The sequence below is a fragment of the Phyllobates terribilis genome, unplaced genomic scaffold (genome assembly GCF_046119375.1).
Source record: "Phyllobates terribilis strain yellow unplaced genomic scaffold, ASM4611937v1 Scaffold_119__1_contigs__length_5224398, whole genome shotgun sequence".
NCBI classification, from domain to species: domain Eukaryota; kingdom Metazoa; phylum Chordata; class Amphibia; order Anura; family Dendrobatidae; genus Phyllobates; species Phyllobates terribilis.
The window spans coordinates 2,159,877-2,179,021 of NW_027362879.1; the positions used below are offsets into that span (position 1 = coordinate 2,159,877).

Below are 19,145 nucleotides of genomic sequence, written 5' to 3' on the forward strand. Positions count from 1 at the left end.
TACACGCGCGGCTCCGCTCCGTACGCCTCGAACACACGAGGCTCCGCTCCGTACACCTCGTACACGCGCGGCTCCGCTCCGTACACCTCGTACACGCGCGGCTCCGCTCCGTACACCTCGTACACGCGCGGCTCCGCTCCGTACACCTCGTACACGCCCGGCTCCGCTCCGTACACCTCGTACATGCGCGGCTCGGCTCCGTACACCTCGTACACGCGCGGCTCCACTCCGTACACCTCGTACACGCGCGGCTTCGCTCTGTACACCTCGTACACGCGCGGCTCCGCTCTGTACACCTCGTACACGCGCGGCTCCGCTCCGTACACCTCGTACACGCGCGGCTCCGCTCCGTACACCTCGTACACGCGTGGCTCCGCTCCATACACCTCGTACACGCGCGGCTCCGCTCCGTACACCTCGTACACACGCGGCTCCGCTCCGTACGCCTCGTACACACGCGGCTCCGCTCCGTACACCTCGTACACACGTGGCTCTGCTCCGTACACCTCGTACACACGCGGCTGTGCTCCGTACACCTCGTACACACGCGGCTGTGCTCCGTACACCTCGTACACACGCGGCTCTGCTCCGTACACCTCGCACACACGCGGCTCTGCTCCGTACACCTCGCACACACGCGGCTCTGCTCCGTACACCTCGTACACACGCGGCTCCGCTCCGTACACCTCGTACACACGCGGCTCCGCTCCGTACACCTCGTACACACGCGGCTCCGCTCCGTACACCTCGTACACACGCGACTCCGCTCCGTACACCTCGTACACACGCGGCTCCGCTCCGTACACCTCGTACACACGCGGCTCTGCTCCGTACACCTCGTACACACATGGCTCTGCTACATCCACACTGTAAACCCCTCCTGACCCCACACATAAACTTCAGCTCATCCAGCACCATGACAACCAGCACAGCAGAGTCCTGCATCCACTGAGGCCCCTGATCATGTGACCCCTGACTCCTCCCCTCCTGTGACCTCATCACAGCTCCTGTGCGCACAGAGCAGCCATATATGTGGTGGCGGCTCTGCAGGTGGAGGTATGTGGAGATCCCCCATTACTGGGCGCAGGGGGCATTAACCCCTTCAGCACGGAGACTCTTTTGGGGTCTCTGTGTGGTGTGAACAGTGAGGTAACAGCTGTGGGCAGAATGCGGCTTAGCTGGTTCCCGTCCACATTAGATCCATTCAGACGACTGCAGGATGAAGGACCGAAGCCCAGCGCCATTATTCCTCTCCTAGCTCCAGCACAGTAATGTAGATACTGGTGATTTCTCTCCATTACTGGATCGAGTATCGGGGGAGTTGTAGTCCGCCCCCCGTATGTCTTGTATCTGTTATACGGCCAGTATACATTTGGGCATTGTCTGCCATACACTGTAGTGCTGTAGCCATGTTTTCTACTGGCATTACTGCGATTGTCCGGCCGCATCTTGTTATCGGTAGTGATGAGGGAACGTGCTCCGATAAGGGGTTAACCGAGCAAGCTGGAGCATAACTGAGTATCATCGGAGCTCTCGTATATCATGTTCGAGTCCCTGTGCCTGCATGATTTGCGGCTGTTAAACAGCTTCAACACTTGAGGATTCCCTAACAAACAGGCAATCCCTGCATGTGTTGAGGCTGTCTAACAGCCGCATATCATGCAGGCACAGGGACTCGAACATGATATGCGAGCACTCTGATGATACTCAGTTATACTCGAGCGTGCTCGGTTAACCCCTTATCCAAAGACCATTCGCTGATCACTAGTTCTTGGGTCTTACAGAAGACCCTGCGATGCGATGCTCGGCCCACTGTCCTCAGAAAGTACGGTAGTTCAAGGAGAGTTGTTATAGGACTGAGTGCTTAGATTAATGTCCACTCCCTGCCCCTAAATATTATAAAGTTGCTGTCCATGTGGCACTAAAGGGTGTATTTCACCTTTTTTAAACCTATTAAATAAATAATGAATTTAAAAAAATGATGTGGAGTCCCCCCCCCCCTATTTTTGATAACTGGCTAAGGTAAAGCAGACAGCTGGGGGCTGATATTATCCTGCTGGGAAGGTCCATGGATATTGGCCCCTTCCAGCCAAAAAATACCAGTCCGCAGCAGCCTCAGAATTTGCAAATCACATTAGATGCGACAAATTTTGGCACTTTGCCTGCCTCTTCCCAATTGCCCTGGTATGTTGGCAACCGGGGTAATATTTTTTGGCTTTACGTCAGTTGTGTATTCTCAGCTGTTATCAATCCCAAGAGTTAATATTGGAGAAACGTCTATCAGACACCCCCATTACTAACCCAGTAAACTAAAAGAAAAAAACCACACAAATATATTTTTTAGAAAACAACTCCCCGACAGACAACAGAGGAATAAAGTTCAGAGAAGAAGCTTCATAGAAAGACGTTGAAGTTACAGGCGTCATTTAACCCTTTGAGAGAAAGTGATTCCAGGGAGTAAATCCAGAACACGTCTCTGTAGAAGTTTACAGCGTTGTGATTGTGAATCCGATGCGGTCGTCTCTTCTAACACCGACCATCGGAGATCAGAACTTTTATCACCATCTCCGAGAAATGTCTGGCCACGGTGGTCTCCCCAAATGTCTGCTCTTCTTCATTCTTTTTCTTGCAGCAGCCGCAGTGGATTTCATCCTAGATTCATAGAGCCGAATAGAGGACGATGTTCCTTCAGTCTGTTTGTAACTGATCATTGTCCACTTTACCACAAGGGCACTTTACCGAGTAAATCACATCAGAACTGTAGCTGGTAAAAAAAACATCAATTTCCACGGTTGTCCCTTCTAATTGGTGGGAAAACTATCACCTCTAATAATCCTCACACAGTTCTGGAATGACAAACACGGAAAAGTGCCCCTTTATGGAAAGAAAGTCTGTTTAGACACTTTAGCTTAATAGTATCAGCTCTAATCAAATGGTTATATAGCGATTTACCCTGAAGATTCACAAATTGTGGGGTGGTTTTAAAAAATGTTATATTTAGGGTGTTTTTGTGAAGGAATCCTGTATTGCTCTCATAGTACAGTGCCCCTTTCTTGGCCCCCATACACAGTATACTGTTCCCCTAGTACCGCCATCCCCCCACACTCTGTATAATGTTCCCCCAGTACCTCCATCCCCAATTGTATTTTTTTGGGGTATTTTTCATGTAATATATGGAAACCTACATGAAAATGCTAAAAAAATTCTATCATATCCAGAGAGAAAAAATACATTGTATATGGAGAATTTGGCATCAAATATCTCTTGTGTTGGTGTTCTTACAAACAAGCTTTTATAAATGTCTCAAATTTCTGTGTGTGAATCAGACCTGAGATCTAACGTGATAGAAGATTACAGTCCGGAATCATATAGACGGCCGGTGGTGATCTAGTGGGTGACAGGACTCTGGCCAAATATGTTTCTAGAGCTGTAGTTGAAGATCAAAATGTCATCCTCATCATGAAGTAGTTATTTGTCATGTGACGTGTAATGAATATCTCCTGCAGTATTGCTAATGCCGATTCCAGTGTCCGTAAATGAGACGAGAATTAGCGTTATGGAAGATGAGTCTATGAGAAACGTGTTCAGCTGCCGACTCCAAGGAAGAAACTGCTTGTTGTCTGTGGCCTAAAATATATAGGTTTTATTACTAGATGTAAAGAAGAAAACAAAATAGTAAATCTCATATATTTCCCTTATTATCTCCAGTGATTGTATTATTACACAGGATTTTTATGAATTTACATCGGCTCATCTTCTCATTCAGGTCTCTACAATATCGGATCCTCTAAATAAGAAAATGTTTCTGCTTCATCCATTAAGCATGGATATGGACAGGGACAAGATGGCGGAGAGGATATTACACCTCACCCTGGAGATCCTCTTTCGTCTTACTGGAGAGGTGAGAGATTCTGATGACGTCACATTACATCATTCTTATCTATGGGAATAAGAGATGGACAGAACTGGAGAGGTGAGGACTCTGGAAATGTCTGTAGTGGTATTTATTAATGTCTCTCCATAACCAGGATTACACAGTAGTGAAGAAGACCTCTAATGAGCACTGTCAGGATCCTGTGTCTGAGGGATGGGGAAGACCCCTGAGCCCAATCACGGGGCCTCCACCTCACCCCCTGATGCATGAGGACATCAATGACCAGAAGATCCTAGAACTCACCTACAAGATGATTGAGCTGCTGACTGGAGAGGTGACACTGCTGGGAATGCTGGGACTTTATACAGTAACGCTGTGAAGGGATCGGGGGGGTAACGGTATCATTGTATGTGTCAGGCTTCTATAAGATGTCAGGATGTCGCTGTCTATTTCTCCATGGAGGAGTGGGAGTATTTAGAAGGACACCAATATCTGTACAGGGACATCAAGATGGAGGTTCCCCAGCCCCTCACATCAACAGGTAATAAGACAGAACTAAATACACATGGCCTATTATCTGTATGTAAAGAATGAATTCAGTCCCTGTATGTGTTTTCCTTCAGATCTATCTAGTGAGAGGACAACACCAGAGAGATGTCCTCATCCTCTTCTTCCACAGGACTGTAAACCTGAAGATCCCGATGTTCCTCAGGATCATCAGGTAGATGGAGAGAATGTATCATGAGATCTCCCCTATGATGTGTAGACGGCTGTGAAGGTCTTGTGCTCAGTCTTGTTTTATCCACCAGTATTATATGTTTTATACTTGTGTAATGAGAATGGTGGAGATGGCAGGATTAGAGCTGATCATAGATGTGAATTCTCCATCTGTCTGTGACTGTTACGGATCCGGGTGTGAAACCTCTGTGCTGTGATACAAGGAGGGACCAGAGCGGCGTAACTAAGTGCCTACCCTGACTGACCCTGGCCACACGGCGGCTTAGTCGACTCCGTGAACCAAGGAGGGACCGGGAAGGTGAACCAGGTGCCACTCTGGGACCGACCTTGTGCGAGAGCAGGCGACTCCCACGGGACTGATGGCCGAAGCCGACAGGCACAGCAGATGAGCACGGCTGGTAGACAGGCAGGTGATGCGGGTAGACAAGCAGGTGGGCAAGGCTGATAGGCAGGCGGGCACTGGAACCTGAGGGCTGAGGAGAGTGTTAGCACACAAACAATAACCTTGCACAGGCACCTCAATTTTGGAGGTGCCTAATATAGGAGCAGTCCTCCGGCCATTGGCCGGGGACTCTTTTTAGGACTGATCGCGCGGCCCCTTTAAGAGGGAAGGAGCTCACGCGCGTGCGCCCAAAGAACAGTGCATGGAGAACTGCGTGTGGTGCACACACCCCATGCAGATGCAGCAGGGGAGCCGGAAGACGCCTGACCGGGACCGCGGTGGTGAGGGGATCGGCGTCTCTGCCTGGCAGGAGGCAGAGACGCCGACGCTACAGTACCCCCTCCTCTACGCCACATCTTCTTTAGGCTCGCAAGAATTTTTTCTAGAAGACAAGGAGCATGAATGTTCTCCCTGGGCTCCCAAGACCTCTCCTCAGGACCAAACCCCTTCCAATCCACAAGAAAGTCTTTCCTCTTACCCTCTTGATGGCCAAAATATTCTCTACCTCAAAGACGTCCTCAGTGGAGACTGGAGCTGGAGTGGTACCTGGATCGTCAGAGAAAGGATTAAGGACAATAGGCTTGTGGAGAGACACATGAAAGGAATTGGGAATCCTTAAGGAGGCAGGGAGTTTCAGCTTGTACGCCACTGGATTTATTTGGTTCAGGATCTAGAAAGAACCGATGAAACCCAGGCCCAACTTGTATGATGGTATCTTGAGATGGACATATTTGGAGGAAAGCCAGACCTTGTCTCCCGGATGAAATAGAGGTGGATCCAGACGTCTCTTATCAGCATGCTTCTTCATCCGTTCGGAGGACTGAAGAAGCGCGGATCAAGTGTCTCAAATTCACTGACGAGAGATTCCGCGGCAGGATTGTCCACTGAAGAAGAGATGGGAAACGGAATTCGGGGGTGTCAACCGTAAACCACAAAAAACGGAGACTTAGCAGCGGACTCGCTCACATGATTGTTATAAGAAAACTCGGCCCAAGGCAGAAGTTCTACCCAATCGCTATGATGAGCGTTGACAAAGTGCCGAAGAAAACTGGTAAGGATCTGATTAATACGTTCCATTGGACTGAGGATGATAGGCTGAAGAAAAGTCCAAAGAGACATCCAGCAGCTTGCACGTGGCTCTCCAGAAGCGAGAAGTGAACTGAACTCCTCTGTCTGAGACCATGTGGAGGGGTAAGCCTTGGAGACGAAAGATGTGACGGATGAAGTCCTTAGCCAGCACCGATGCGGACGGAAGACCAGGCAAAGGAATGAAGTGAGCCATCTTGGAGAACCGGTCAGCGACCACCCATATGACGGTAGAAACGACAGATACCGGAAGATCAGTCATGAAGTCCATAGCAATGTGTTGCCAAGGAGCAGAAGGCACGGGTAGAGGAAGAAGACGACCAGCTGGGAGGTGCCTGGGTATCTTGTTACAGGCACAGGAGGAACAGGCCACGACAAAATCCGCAACATCCTTGTGCAGGGTGGGCCACCAATAATGTCTGGCAATGAGCAGAAGCGTCTTCCTCTGGCCGGCATGACCAGCCAGTTTGGCCGAATGACCCCAGAGTAAGACCCTCTTCCGATCCTGAGCCGCTACAAAGGTCTTACCAGGAGCTAGATGAGACAGGTCAAACGGAGCAACAGTCATTATACTGGAGGGGTCAATAATGTGTAGAGGCTCCTCCTCTCGATCGGTAGACAGAAAAGAGCAGAATAGAGCTTCAGCTTTAATATTCTTGTCTGCCGGGCGGAAATGGAGAGTGAAGCTGAAACGAGCAAAGACCATCTGGCCCGGCCCGGATTTAATCTTTGGGCGGTCTGCAAGTAAGCGAGGTTTTTATGGTGAATGTAGATGACCACCGAGTGCAAGTAGCGCCACTCCTCCAGCGCTAATTTGATGGCCATCAGTTCTCGATTTCCTATGGAGTAATTGAGCTCGGACGAAGAAAAGAGTTTGGAGAAGAAGCCACAGGTCACCATTCGCCCGGACGAGGATTTCTGGGTGAGCACTGCTCCGGCCCCGGAGGAAGTGGCGTCAACCTCCAGGAAGAACTGTTTATTGCAATCTGGACGATGTAGCACAGGAGCGGAGGAGAAGGCTTGATTAAGAGAAACAAAGGCACTTTCCGCCTCGGAAGTCCATTCCCTGGGATTTGCTCCTTTACGGGTGAGAGCAGAGATGGGAGCAGTCCGGGAGGAGAAATAAGGAATGAAGAGGCGGTAATAGTTAGCGAATCCCAGAAACCACTGAATATCCTTAAACCCCTCAGGTCGGGGCCCCTTTAAGACAGCAGACACCTTCTCGGGATCCATCCGCAGTCCGGTCTCAGAGATGATATTCCCCAAAAATGGTAGGGAGGTCTGGTCAAAGAGGCATTTCTCGTACTTAGCATACAGACGATTCTTCCGGAGCCTCAGCAGTACCTGACGAACATCCTTCCGGTGAGAGGGAGGTCAGGGGAGAACACCAAGATATCGTTCAGGCACACCACCATGCGGGAATACAGGAGATCTCGGAAGATGTCATTCACTAACTTTTGGAAGACGGCTGGAGCATTAGAGACCGAAGGGCATCACGCGGTACTCGTAGTGACCATCCCAAGTGTTGAATGCCGTCTTCCACTCGTCTACCTGGCGAATCTGGACCAGATTGTACGCCCCACGAAGATCGAGCTAAGTGAAGATCTTTGCACCTTTTAGACGGTCAAACAGCTCCGAGATGAGAGGCATGGGGTACTTATTTTTGATGGTAATCTTGTTTAGGCCCCTATAGTCCATACATGGACGAAGAGAGCCATCTTTCTTTTTGACGAAGAAGAATCCTGCTCCAGCCGGAGAGGTGGATTTCTGGATAAATCCCCTAGCAATATTCTCTTCTATGTATTCAGACATAGCACGGGTCTCGGCCAGCGACAAGGGGTAGATTCGCCCGCGGGGAGGTGAAGCACCAGGTATTAGGTCGATGGGGCAATCATACGGCCTATGAGGTGGTAGTGTCTCTGCCTCCTTTTTATCAAAGATGTCTGCTTATGACCAGTAGGGTGCCGGCAGACCAGGTAGGTTAAGTAGACGGAGGTCAAACAGGACGAATCGGAACCAGACAGGACTTATGACATTCCTGACCCCAATGGAGCACCTCACCCGAGCTCCAATTCAGGACGGCCTCATGTCTCTGTAACCAAGGCAGGCCAAGCAAGAGGGGATAAGAGAGACCGGACAGCATGTAAAAGGAGACCCTCTCCGAATGTAGCATTCCCACCTGAAGAGTTACAGGCTCAGTGACAAACAAGATGGTCTCAGAGAAAAGCTTTCCATCCACAGAGGAAACCGCTAAAGGATCAGCCAGACGTATGGTAGAAATCTGATATCGCTCCACAACGGCCTGTTGAATAAGGTTCCCAGCGGCTCCGGAATCCAGATAGGCAGTCTCGAAGAAGCGGGTCTCATCACTGGTAACTGAAACGGACAGAGTCAAAGGTGGAGAGGAAGAACTTTGGCCTAGGACGACCTCTCCAAGCGGTCCTAGACACTGGAGTTTCCCGGTCTCACCGGACAGGTGCAGATTGGATGCTCTATACTGCCACAGTAGAAGCAACTCCCCTCGGCACGGCTGATCTCCTGCTCAGACTTGACCATGTTAACTTGGTCTATTTGCATAGACTCTGGAGAAGACACCGGAGGGGATGCTGGTTGTGAGACTGGCCTTTGGAAGGTCAGTGCGAGGCGCAGGGGCCTCCTCTCACGGGTCTTGTTCTTTAGAACGCTCCTGAAAACGGATGTCGATCCGTGTAGCTAATGACACCAGGTCGTCCAGAGAGGGAGGTATGTCACGACCGGCTAGATCATCCTTGATCCGTCCGGAAAGGCCCTCCCAAAAGGTGGACACCAGAGCCTCATTGTTCCAGGCAAGTTCAGATGCGAGGGTGCGGAAACGCGCGGCATACTGTCCCACAGAGAGACTCCCTTGGCGGAGTCGGAGAAGAGAAGAGGCAGTCGAAGATTTTCGTCCAGGCTCATCGAACACCTTCCAGAAAGCCGCGAGGAAAGCCTGGAGGTCGGACACCAGAGGATCCCCTCTCTCCTACAGAGGGTTAAGCCACGCCAACGCCTCTCCGGTGAGATGAGACATGATGAATGCCACCCTGGCCCGGTCGGAGGTGAACTGGTGTGCCAGGAGTTCAAAGTGCAGCGTGCACTGATTAATGAAGCCATAGGGCAGGGTGACCACCGAAACGTGGAGGAGCAGAAAGCTGGGGTCCTAAGCCGGATGCCACAGCGGCACTAGGTTGAGGTGTCGTCGGAGCGGGTGCCGCTTGGTTAGAGGCGGACACAGTCTGGGTGAACAGCGCATCCAAGTGGGAGTTGACTGTCCGCAGATAGGACAAGATAGTATCCTGTTGGGATCTCTGGTGAGACACCTCTTGGTACAGGTCTGAGAACGAAGGAGCCTGGGAGACACCGGATTCCATGGCCTGTGCAAACTGTTACAGATCTGAGTGGTGGAACCTCTGTGCTGTGACACAAAGAGGGACCAGAGGGGCGTAACTAAGTGCCTACCTGGACCAACCCTGGCCAGACGGCGGCTTAGTCAACTCCGTGAACCAAGGAGGGACCGGGAAGGTGAACCAGGTGCAACTCTGGGACCGACCTTGTGTGTGAGCAGGCGACTCCCATGGGACTGATGGCCGAAGCCGACAGGCACAGCAGATGAGCACGGCTTGTAGAAAGGCAGGTGATGCAGGTAGACAAACAGACGGGCACAGCAGATACACAGGCAGGCGAGCACAGCTGATAGACAGGCTGGCGGGCACTGGAACCTGAGGGCTGAGGAGAGTGTTAGCACGCAAACAACAACCTTGCATCGGCAACTTCATTTTCGAGGAGGTGCCTAATATAGGAGCAGTCATCCGGGCCATTGGCTGGGGACTCTTTAGGACAGCAAGAACAGTGTCCGGGGAACTGCGCGTGCTGCGCACACCCCGGGCAGATGCAGCAGGGGAGCCGGAAGACGCCGGGACAGCGGCTGTGAGGGGATCGGTGTCTCTGCCCGGCAGGAGGCAAAGACGCCGACGCTACAGTGACTTTTACAATATTTGTTTCAGGGTGAAGATCTGACCCATATTAATACCACAGAGACATATGTGAGGGGAGATGAGAAGTGTAAAGAGGAGATTCCTACATATGACTACCCAGGTGAGTAGTAACCACTAAATACAGAGAAGTCACAGATTTTTCTCAGATAATAGTGTAGAAAACCGCAACACTGGTGGAATAGGTGCGCAAGTAGGGTCCAAAGCCATTCAAAAAGCAAATGAAACTTGACAGGCATAATTTTAAAGTATTTAATTGCAGTCCAACACAGGTACAATTGTTTTGGTCCTCAAGACCTTCATCAGTGTGTGCTGCAGCATAAAGAAATAAAAGTAAAAACTACATATATCAGACAAAAGCATAAAAAGTACTAGAAACAAACTGTCATAAGGTATTTCTGAAATTCATAATTATCTGAAAATCAAAAACATTGCAATAGAGTGCACATAATGGCTGTATAATAAGTGTGACCTACCAGACTGCTAGGAATATAGTTAAAGGTGAAAGCAGGAAGTACACAGTGTCTCAGTGGATAGACAGGATCTAGGGAGACAAACAGCCATAAGAACACCAGCCTCATAATGATTATCCAATAGGTACCAGCAGATATACAGTGGGTACGGAAAGTATTCAGACCCCTTTAAATTTTTCACTCTTTGTTTCATTGCAGCCATTTGGTAAATTCTAAAAAGTTCATTTTTTCTCATTAAAGTCCACTCTGCACCCCATCTTGACTGAAAAAAAACAGAAATGTAAAATTTTTTGCAAATTTATTAAAAAAGAAAAACTGAAATATCACACGGGCATAAGTATTCAGACCCTTTGCTCAGTATTGAGTAGATGCCCCCTTTTGAGCTAGTACAGCCATGAGTCTTCTTGGGAATGATGCAACAAGTTTTTCACAGCTGGATTTGGGGATCCTCTGCCATTCTTCCTTGCAGATCCTCTCCAGTTCCGTCAGGTTGGAGGGTGAACGTTGGTGGACAGCCATTTTCAGGTTTCTCCATAGATGCTCAATTGGGTTTAGGTCAGGGCTCTGGCTGGGCCAGTCAAGAATGGTCACAGAGTTGTTCTGAAGCCACTCCTTTGTTATTTTAGCTGTGTGCTTAGGGTCATTGTCTTGTTGGAAGGTGAACCTTTGGCCAAACCTGAGGTGCAGAGCACTCTGGAAGAGGTTTTCATCCAGGATATGTCTGTACTTGGCCGCATTCATGTTTCCTTCAATTGCAACCAGTCGTCCTGTGCCTGCAGCTGAAAAACACCCCCACAGCAAGATGCTGCCACCACCATATTGCACTGTTGGGATTGTATTGGGCAGGTGATGAGCAGTGCCTGGTTTTCTCCACACATACCGCTTAGAATTATCACCAAAAAATTCTATCTTTGTCTCATCAGACCAGAGAATCTTATTTCTCATAGTCATAGGTTTTGAGCAAACTCTATGCGGGCTTTCATATGTCTTGCACTGAGGAGAGGCTTCCGTCGGGCCACTCTGCCATAATGGCCCGACTGGTGGAGGGCTGCAGTGATAGTTGACTTTGTGGCACTTTCTCCCATCTCCCCACTGCATCTCTGGAGCTCAGCCACAGTGATCTTGGGGTTCTTCTTTACCTCTCTCACCAAGGCTCTTCTCCCACGATTGCTCAGTTTGGCTGGACGGCCAGGTCTAGGGAGACTTCTGGTGGTCCCAAACATCTTCCATTTAAGGTTCCTAAGAGCACAGTGGCCTCCATAATCCTTGAGTAATGCAGAAATTCTTTTATAACCTTGGCCAGATCTGTGCCTTGCCACAATTCTGTCTCTGAGCTCCTTGGGCAGTTCCTTTGAGCTCATGATTCTCATTTGGTCTGACATGCACTGTGAGCTTTGAGGTGTTATATAGACAGGTGTGCGCCTTTCCAAATCAAGCCCTATCAGTTTAATTAAATACAGCTGGACTCCAATGAAGGAGTAGAACCATCTCAAGCAGGATCACAAGGAAATGGACAGCATGTGACTTAAATATGAGTGTCTGAGCAAAGGGTCTCAATACTTATGACCGTGTATTTCAGATTTTCTTTTTTAATTTGCAAAAAATTCTACATTTGTTTTTTTTCAGTCAAGATGGGGTGCAGAGTGTACTTTAATGAGAAAAAAATGAACTTTTTAGAATTTACCAAATGGCTGCAATGAAACAAAAAGTGAAAAATTTAAAGGGGTCTGAATACTTTCCGTACCCACTGTATGTAGAAACATACCCAGTAGTGAGAGCAGGAAGTATGACAGGTGTGGAATGTGGTATTCCCCGCTGGTTCCTAAGGTCGCCATGTCAAGGGAGGAGAAAGCCTAGTATATGTGGTCAGAGGGCAGGACCTAATGTCCCAGGAGACCAGTCAGGGTGAACCGCTAGTGTAACGTTCCTGGAAGTGGACTGAAGCGATAGGAGGCGGTGTCTGGATAGCAGTGACGTCACCGGAAATGACGACATGTCGAGCGCCGCTAACGATTGCCTGAAGGCTTAGGAGGAGGCGTGGCTGGAGAAACTGAGGGCGAACGTGCGTTCCACGGTGCAGGATGTGCATGTCAGAGGCTGTGTCATGCGTTGCAACAGCAACGGTGTTCTGAGTGGGTGGAGTGCGTTCCAGAACAGGGGAGTTTGCATTTCACTATGTGATGAGGGATGGAGGTCGTGCAGGACAAAAAAATAATAAGCCTGGAAATGTGACAGGAGGTGAACATGTGTAAGTGGATCAGCCTGTGGGTAGTGGAGGATGATGATCAGTGATTAAAATAAGGAGAAGCCGTTCTGCAACATAAAGAATGCAAAATAAATACCATGATAATGAAAGAAAATCCCTTAAATGACATGCAAATACTGTATCTCAAAACACATATAAGTACACTCCAACAGTGAAAAACTCAAGGCTGAGAACAATGTGGTACAACTTATGCAGTTCTCTCTAAAATTATCACAGGAATGATAATAAAACATAATCCCTATTGAGCCCCCTGGGGGTAAGGGTTTGATGTTCATGGATCCAAAAGGCCTCCCTTACTTCAGTAGGCGTACACGTTCACCTCCTCGTGTAGGGGAAGCACCTGTTCAATGACCTGGAACTTGAGTTGAGATATGTTATGGCCTAATGTAACGAAATGTTGTAGCAAGAGTAGTAGTAGATTCTTACATCTAATTGTGGACTTATGCTTGTGGTTGTGTCGTCTCACCAATGTATGCCAGACCACAAGGGCATTTAATGAGGTATACTATGAAGTTGGTGTAACAGGTAAAATACCCTGTGACCGGGTATTGTTTACCGGTATGGGGATGGTAAATGGTGTTCCCATGTAGGACGTTGTTGCATTGGTGGCACTGCAAGCAGTGGAAGGTTCCCCTTAGGAATTTGTAAAAAACGTTGTTTGACCCCTGTATGTTTGGGGCCCTCGTCGACATGAATCCTTGAGATTGGGTGCCCGATTGAAACACGGAAAAAATGATTATTGGAACTCTGGGATGTGGGGATAAGCAGATTGTAGGATGTGCCAATGTTTCCGGATGGTTTTGTGCAAAATGTATGCAAACGGATGGTAATTGTAACATAGTAACATAGTTTTTAAGGTTGAAGGAAGACTAAGTCCATCTAGTTCAACCCATAGCCTAACATGTTGATCCAGAGGAAGGCAAAAAAAAACCATGTGGCAAACACTACGCTCCACATTGGGGAAAAAAATTCCTTCCCGACTCCATACGACAATCAGACTAGTTCCCTGGATCAACGCCCTATCAAGGAATCTAGTATTTATAACCTGTAATATTATACTTTTCAAGAAAGGCATCCATGCCCTTCTTAAATGTTATTAGTGAATCACTCATTGCAACATCATGCGGCAGAGAGCTCCATAGTCTCACTGCTCTTACAGTAAAGAATCCCCGTCTGTGATTATGATTAAACCTTCTTTCCTCCAGTCGTAGAAGATGCCCCCTTGTCCCCGTCTCAGGCCTCAGAGTAAAAAGATCAGTAGAAAGGTCTTTGTACTGTCCCCTCATATACTTGTATATAGTAATAAGATCACCCCTAAGCCTTCTTTTTTCCACAGTAAATAACCCCAAGTGTAATAACCTGTCTTGGTATTGCAGACCCCCCAGTCCCCTAATAACCTTGGTCGCTCTTCTCTGCTCTAGTTCAGCTATGTCTTTCTTATACACCGGAGACCAGAACTGTACACAGTATTCTAAGTGTGGTCGCACTAATGACTTGTATAGAGGTAAAATTATCTTCTCCTCATGAGCATCTATGCTTCTTTTAATGCATCCCATTATTTTATTTGCCTTTGCAGCAGCTGCCTGACACTGGCCACTAAACGTGAGCTTGTCGTCCACCAATACACCCAGGTCTTTTTCAGTTACAGTTTTGCCCAGTGTTTTACAATTAAGCATATAATTATACATTTTATTTCCTCTGCCCAAGTGCATTACCTTACATTTATCCCTATTAAAGCTCATTTGCCATTTATCAGCCCAAGCTTCTAGTTTACATAGATCCTCCTGTAATATAAAATTGTCCTCCTCTGTATTGATTACCCTGCAGAGTTTAGTGTCATCTGCAAATATTGAAATATTACTCTGTATGCCCCCTACAAGGTCATTAATAAATATGTTAAAAAGAAGGGGGCCCAATACTGACCCCTGTGGTACCCCGCTGTTAACTGAGACCCAGTCTCAGTGTGTTCCATTAATAACCACCCTTTGTTTCCTATCACTGAGCCAATTCTTAACCCACATACATATATTTTCCCCTATCCCCATTGTTCTCATTTTATGTATCAACCTTTTGTGTGGAACCATATCAAAAGCTTTTGAAAAGTCCATATACACAACATCCACTGCATTTCCTTGGTCCAGTCCGGAACTTGCCTCCTCATAAAAACTGATCAGATTAGTTTGACAGGAACGGTCCCTCGTAAACCCATGTTGATATTGGGTCGTGAGGTTATTCTTCTTGAGATACTCTATTATAGCATCTCTTAGGAAACCCTCCAGGATTTTACCCACAGTAGAGGTTAAGCTTACCGGCCTATAATTTACAAGTTCAGTTTTTGTCCCTTTTTTGAATATTGGCACCACATTTGCTATACGCCAGTCCTGTGGTACAGACCCTGTTATTATGGAATCTTTAAACATTAAAAATAATGGTCTATCTATGACGTTACTTAATTCCTGCAGTACTCGCGGGTGTATCCCATCCGGGCCCGGGGATTTGTCAACTTTAGTGATTTTTAGACACCGCCGTACTTCCTGCTGGGTTAAGCAAGTGACATTTAATGGAGAATTTTTGTTGTCACTAATCATGTTTTCTGTCATGCGATTTTCTTGTGTAAATACGGTTGAAAAAAAATCATTTAGCATATTGGCTTTTTCCTCATCCTCATCCACCATTTCACCCAGACTATTTTTAATGGGGCCAACACTATCATTTTTTAGTTTTTTACTATTTATGTAGTTAAAGAATATTTTGGGGTTATTTTACTTTCTCTGGCAATGATTCTCTCTGCCTCAATCTTTGCTGCCTTGATTTGTTTTTTACAGAATTTATTTAATTTTCTATATTTATTTAATGCCCCATCACTACCTACTTGCTTTAGTTCTCTAAATGCTTTCTTTTTGTCACTTATTGCGCCCCTTACAGCTCTATTTAGCCATAGTGGTTTCCTCCTATTTCTAGCATGTTTATTCCCAGAGGGTATATATTGTGCACAGGTCCTACTCAGGATGTTAATAAATGTCTCCCATTTGCTTTGTGTAGCTTTATGTCTCAGGATATCGTCCCAGTTTATTGCACTAAGATCATCTCTTAACCGTTGGAAATTTGCCTTCCTGAAGTTTAGTGTCCTTGTAACCCCTCTACTACACATCTTATTAAAGGTTACATGAAAACGTATTATTTTGTGATCACTATTACCCAAGTGACACCCAACTCGTATATTTGATATGCGGTCTGGCCTATTGGTTAATATTAGGTCTAGCAGTGCCCTCCTTCTTGTTGGGTCCTGAACCAGTTGTGAAAGGTAATTGTCTCTCATAGTTGTCAAAAACCTATTACCTTTGCTTGAACTACAGGTTTCTGTCCCCCAATGTATTTCAGGGTAGTTGAAGTCTCCCATAATAATGACTTCTCCTTGAGTCGCTGCTTCATCTATTTGCTTTACGAGGATATTCTCCGCTACTTCCATTATTTTTGGAGACTTATAACAAACCCCTATCAGTAATTTATAATTTTTTCCCCCTCCCCTTATCTTCACCCACAGGGACTCTACATTTTCATTAGATTCACATATATCCTCCCACAAGATGGGATTTAAGGATGATTTTACATATAAACACCCCCCCCCCCCCTCGATTGTTTGTACGGTCATTTCTGAACAGACTATAGCCCTGTAAATTGACTGCCCAGTCATGGCTCTCGTCCAGCCACGTCTCAGATATCCCCACCATGTCATAATTATTTTCCAACAAAATTAATTCTAATTCCTCCATTTTGTTGTTGAGGCTTCTGGCATTAGTGTACATGCATTTTATGTATCTCTCTATACCTCTATTCCTTCTGTGGACAAACAGAATCCGGTTCATGGATTGAAGAAGGGTGTGGGCTGAAGGTGTGTTATGTTGGTGTAGAATTTCAGGGGGGATAGCCCCTTTCCTCAAATTTGTGGCACATTTCTGGTAGCCTCTGTGAGTGTAATTGATCATTGCTCACTATCCTATTTACCCGCTGGAGCTGGGATTTTGAATTGACCGTTTCATTTGTAAAGAGTGATTACTCGAAAAGTGTAAGTGACCGTTTCGATCGGTAGGTTTTGTGTATGTCAGTGATTAGTAATCCTTGTTAGTCCTTGAGGAACATGGTATCCAGGAAACTGATTTGATGAGATCTGTGAGTCATGGTAAAGCCCAGGTCTGTCAAGGAGGAGTTCAAAAGGTCATAGAACTCATTTAGAGATTCCTGTGGACACCCCCCCCACCCCCCCATATGCAAAAAATGTCATCGATGTAATGTTTCCATGCGATGGAGTGAGTATGGAAGAATAGATTGGAGTAAACTATTTGGGCTTCGAAGGTGGCCATATAACAGTTTGCATAAGGGGGGGCCATGTCAGAGCCCATTGCTGTCCCTTTAGTCTGTAGGAAGTAAGTATCTTGGAACAAGAAATAATTTTTGTTAAGAACTAAGGTCAGGAGTTCAATGCAAAGTTCAATGATCTGTCTGTGACTCAAGCAACAGACTGTGTACAGCACGTATACCTTCAGAGTGTGGAATGCACGTATAGAGTCTGTTGATATAAAAAGAAACCAAGATGCATTTAGTGGGGGACACATTTTAGGTCAGTGATAAAAATGAGAAAAGCTCCTGTATCTAGTAAAAAGGAGGGACTTTTTTTTTAATTAAAGGTGTCAATATTTTGTCTATGAAAATTGCTAAAGGTGAAAGAAGCAAATCTGTTGAGGTTACTATAGGACGACCACGAGGATGGTCAAGGCTTTTGTGAATTTTGAGGAGTACATAAAAGGCAAGTGTGATGGAATGTTGCTTAGTGAGAAAATCATGTGCCTTACTATCAATCACTCCTCTGGAGAGAAAATGTTCCATCACAGATGTTATTGCAGTCCTGACTTGATGTGTTGAGTCATGGGGTAGTCCTTGGTATGTGGAGTTATCGTTAAGTTGTCTATTGACTTCCAGGAGATAATCCTCTTTATACATCACTACTATGGCGCCCCCTTTGTCTGCCGGTTTGATGATAAGATTGCTCTCTTCCTGAAGGCTTCTGAGGACCTGACTGTTAAGGGGAGAAATATTGGACTGGTAATGAAGCAGCCCTTTATCTACCTTGGAACTTTAGTCCTGAAAGGCACTATCCACAAAACCAATGAAGGTCTCGAGCGCGTATAAGCCATGTGGAGGACTGTATGAACTTTTGGGGCGTAGGCAGAGACTGGCAGCCGTGATGAAGGTATTAATATCAGAGAGGGTAGAGGGAATAGAAAAGGTATTGCCTACTGTGTCCTAAGGCGTAGTGAGAGATAAAAACATTGTAACTCCATATCAAGATTTAATATGTTGTACTTGTTAGTGACAAAAAATAACCCCATTTGTAGTACAGGAAGTTGTGCAATACTCAAAGTCCTAGAGGAGATATTTACCACCAACTGTGCTGTGCCTGGGAGCAGATAACTCGGATGAAGTCCATGTTTCCGCTTGTGTTGGCCACCTCTTCTGGTCTTCTGCATCGGTAATATCTTTTTCTTTGACCTAAATAATGAGCAGAAGTGATAAAAAGGTCCCTCCTGTCCGTGTCCGAACTGGAGGTAGAAGAATCTGTAGTGGATTTGGCAAATCTGGGAGCATAATTTCTTGAGGTGTATCTGTTTTGCCATCTATAGACCCATTCTTGCTCATAATCTTCGGTATCTCTCGCAAACTTATTCCTTTTCTTGCTCTCCTTATCTCTTTGACACTGGTCGATGCTCGTCTTGATTTTGTTTTGTAGAGTGCTGAGTTTTGTTGTAGAGATAGTAGCAGCAAGTTGAGTCTCAATATTTTTTACCTGTTCCTTGATAGATAGAATAGCCTTCTGTAAGTAGTCAACTGTTAGGGTCATAAGATTGAAAGAGCATTTATTAAGTATATGTTCAAATTTCAAACAGTACTCAGACTAATCGCTATACAGGGTTGGACGAATCAATCCCATTGGGATCCTTTATACTCTCAAGTATTCCGTCAATGTGGCACAATGCAACTCGATGCTGGGGAGGTGGCTAAATTCTCGCTTCAAGTTCCATCCTCGCATCTCCAACGGGGGGACTTTTAAGAAATCACATGATAGGTTAGATTGTGCAATGATATTGGAGAACGTAGAAGAGGACATGACACTTCAGCATGCTTACGTCCTGGAGTAGATAATAGTGTAGAAAACCGCAGCACTGGTGGAATAGGGTCCAAAACCTTTGAAAAGGCAAAT

The 19,145-nt window shown here is 46.6% G+C and overlaps 1 protein-coding gene across 2 annotated transcripts in view; it reads left to right on the plus strand.

The window, feature by feature from the left end:
• LOC141201588 (uncharacterized) overlaps nucleotides 1-19,145 on the plus strand; it is a 194,857-nt gene that overhangs the window by 142,444 nt on the left and 33,268 nt on the right. Inside the window, exons 1-6 of one of the 2 annotated variants that reach the window (XM_073663582.1) lie at nucleotides 1,001-1,056; nucleotides 3,767-3,901; nucleotides 4,029-4,208; nucleotides 4,292-4,415; nucleotides 4,498-4,595; nucleotides 10,163-10,253. In XM_073663582.1, coding sequence (XP_073519683.1) covers nucleotides 3,800-3,901; nucleotides 4,029-4,208; nucleotides 4,292-4,415; nucleotides 4,498-4,595; nucleotides 10,163-10,253 — 595 coding nt within the window. In that variant the 5' untranslated portion in view covers nucleotides 1,001-1,056; nucleotides 3,767-3,799. Of the gene's footprint in view, nucleotides 1-1,000; nucleotides 1,057-3,766; nucleotides 3,902-4,028; nucleotides 4,209-4,291; nucleotides 4,416-4,497; nucleotides 4,596-10,162; nucleotides 10,254-19,145 lie in introns of those variants that run through there. The other variant, XM_073663583.1, reaches the window with a different exon arrangement.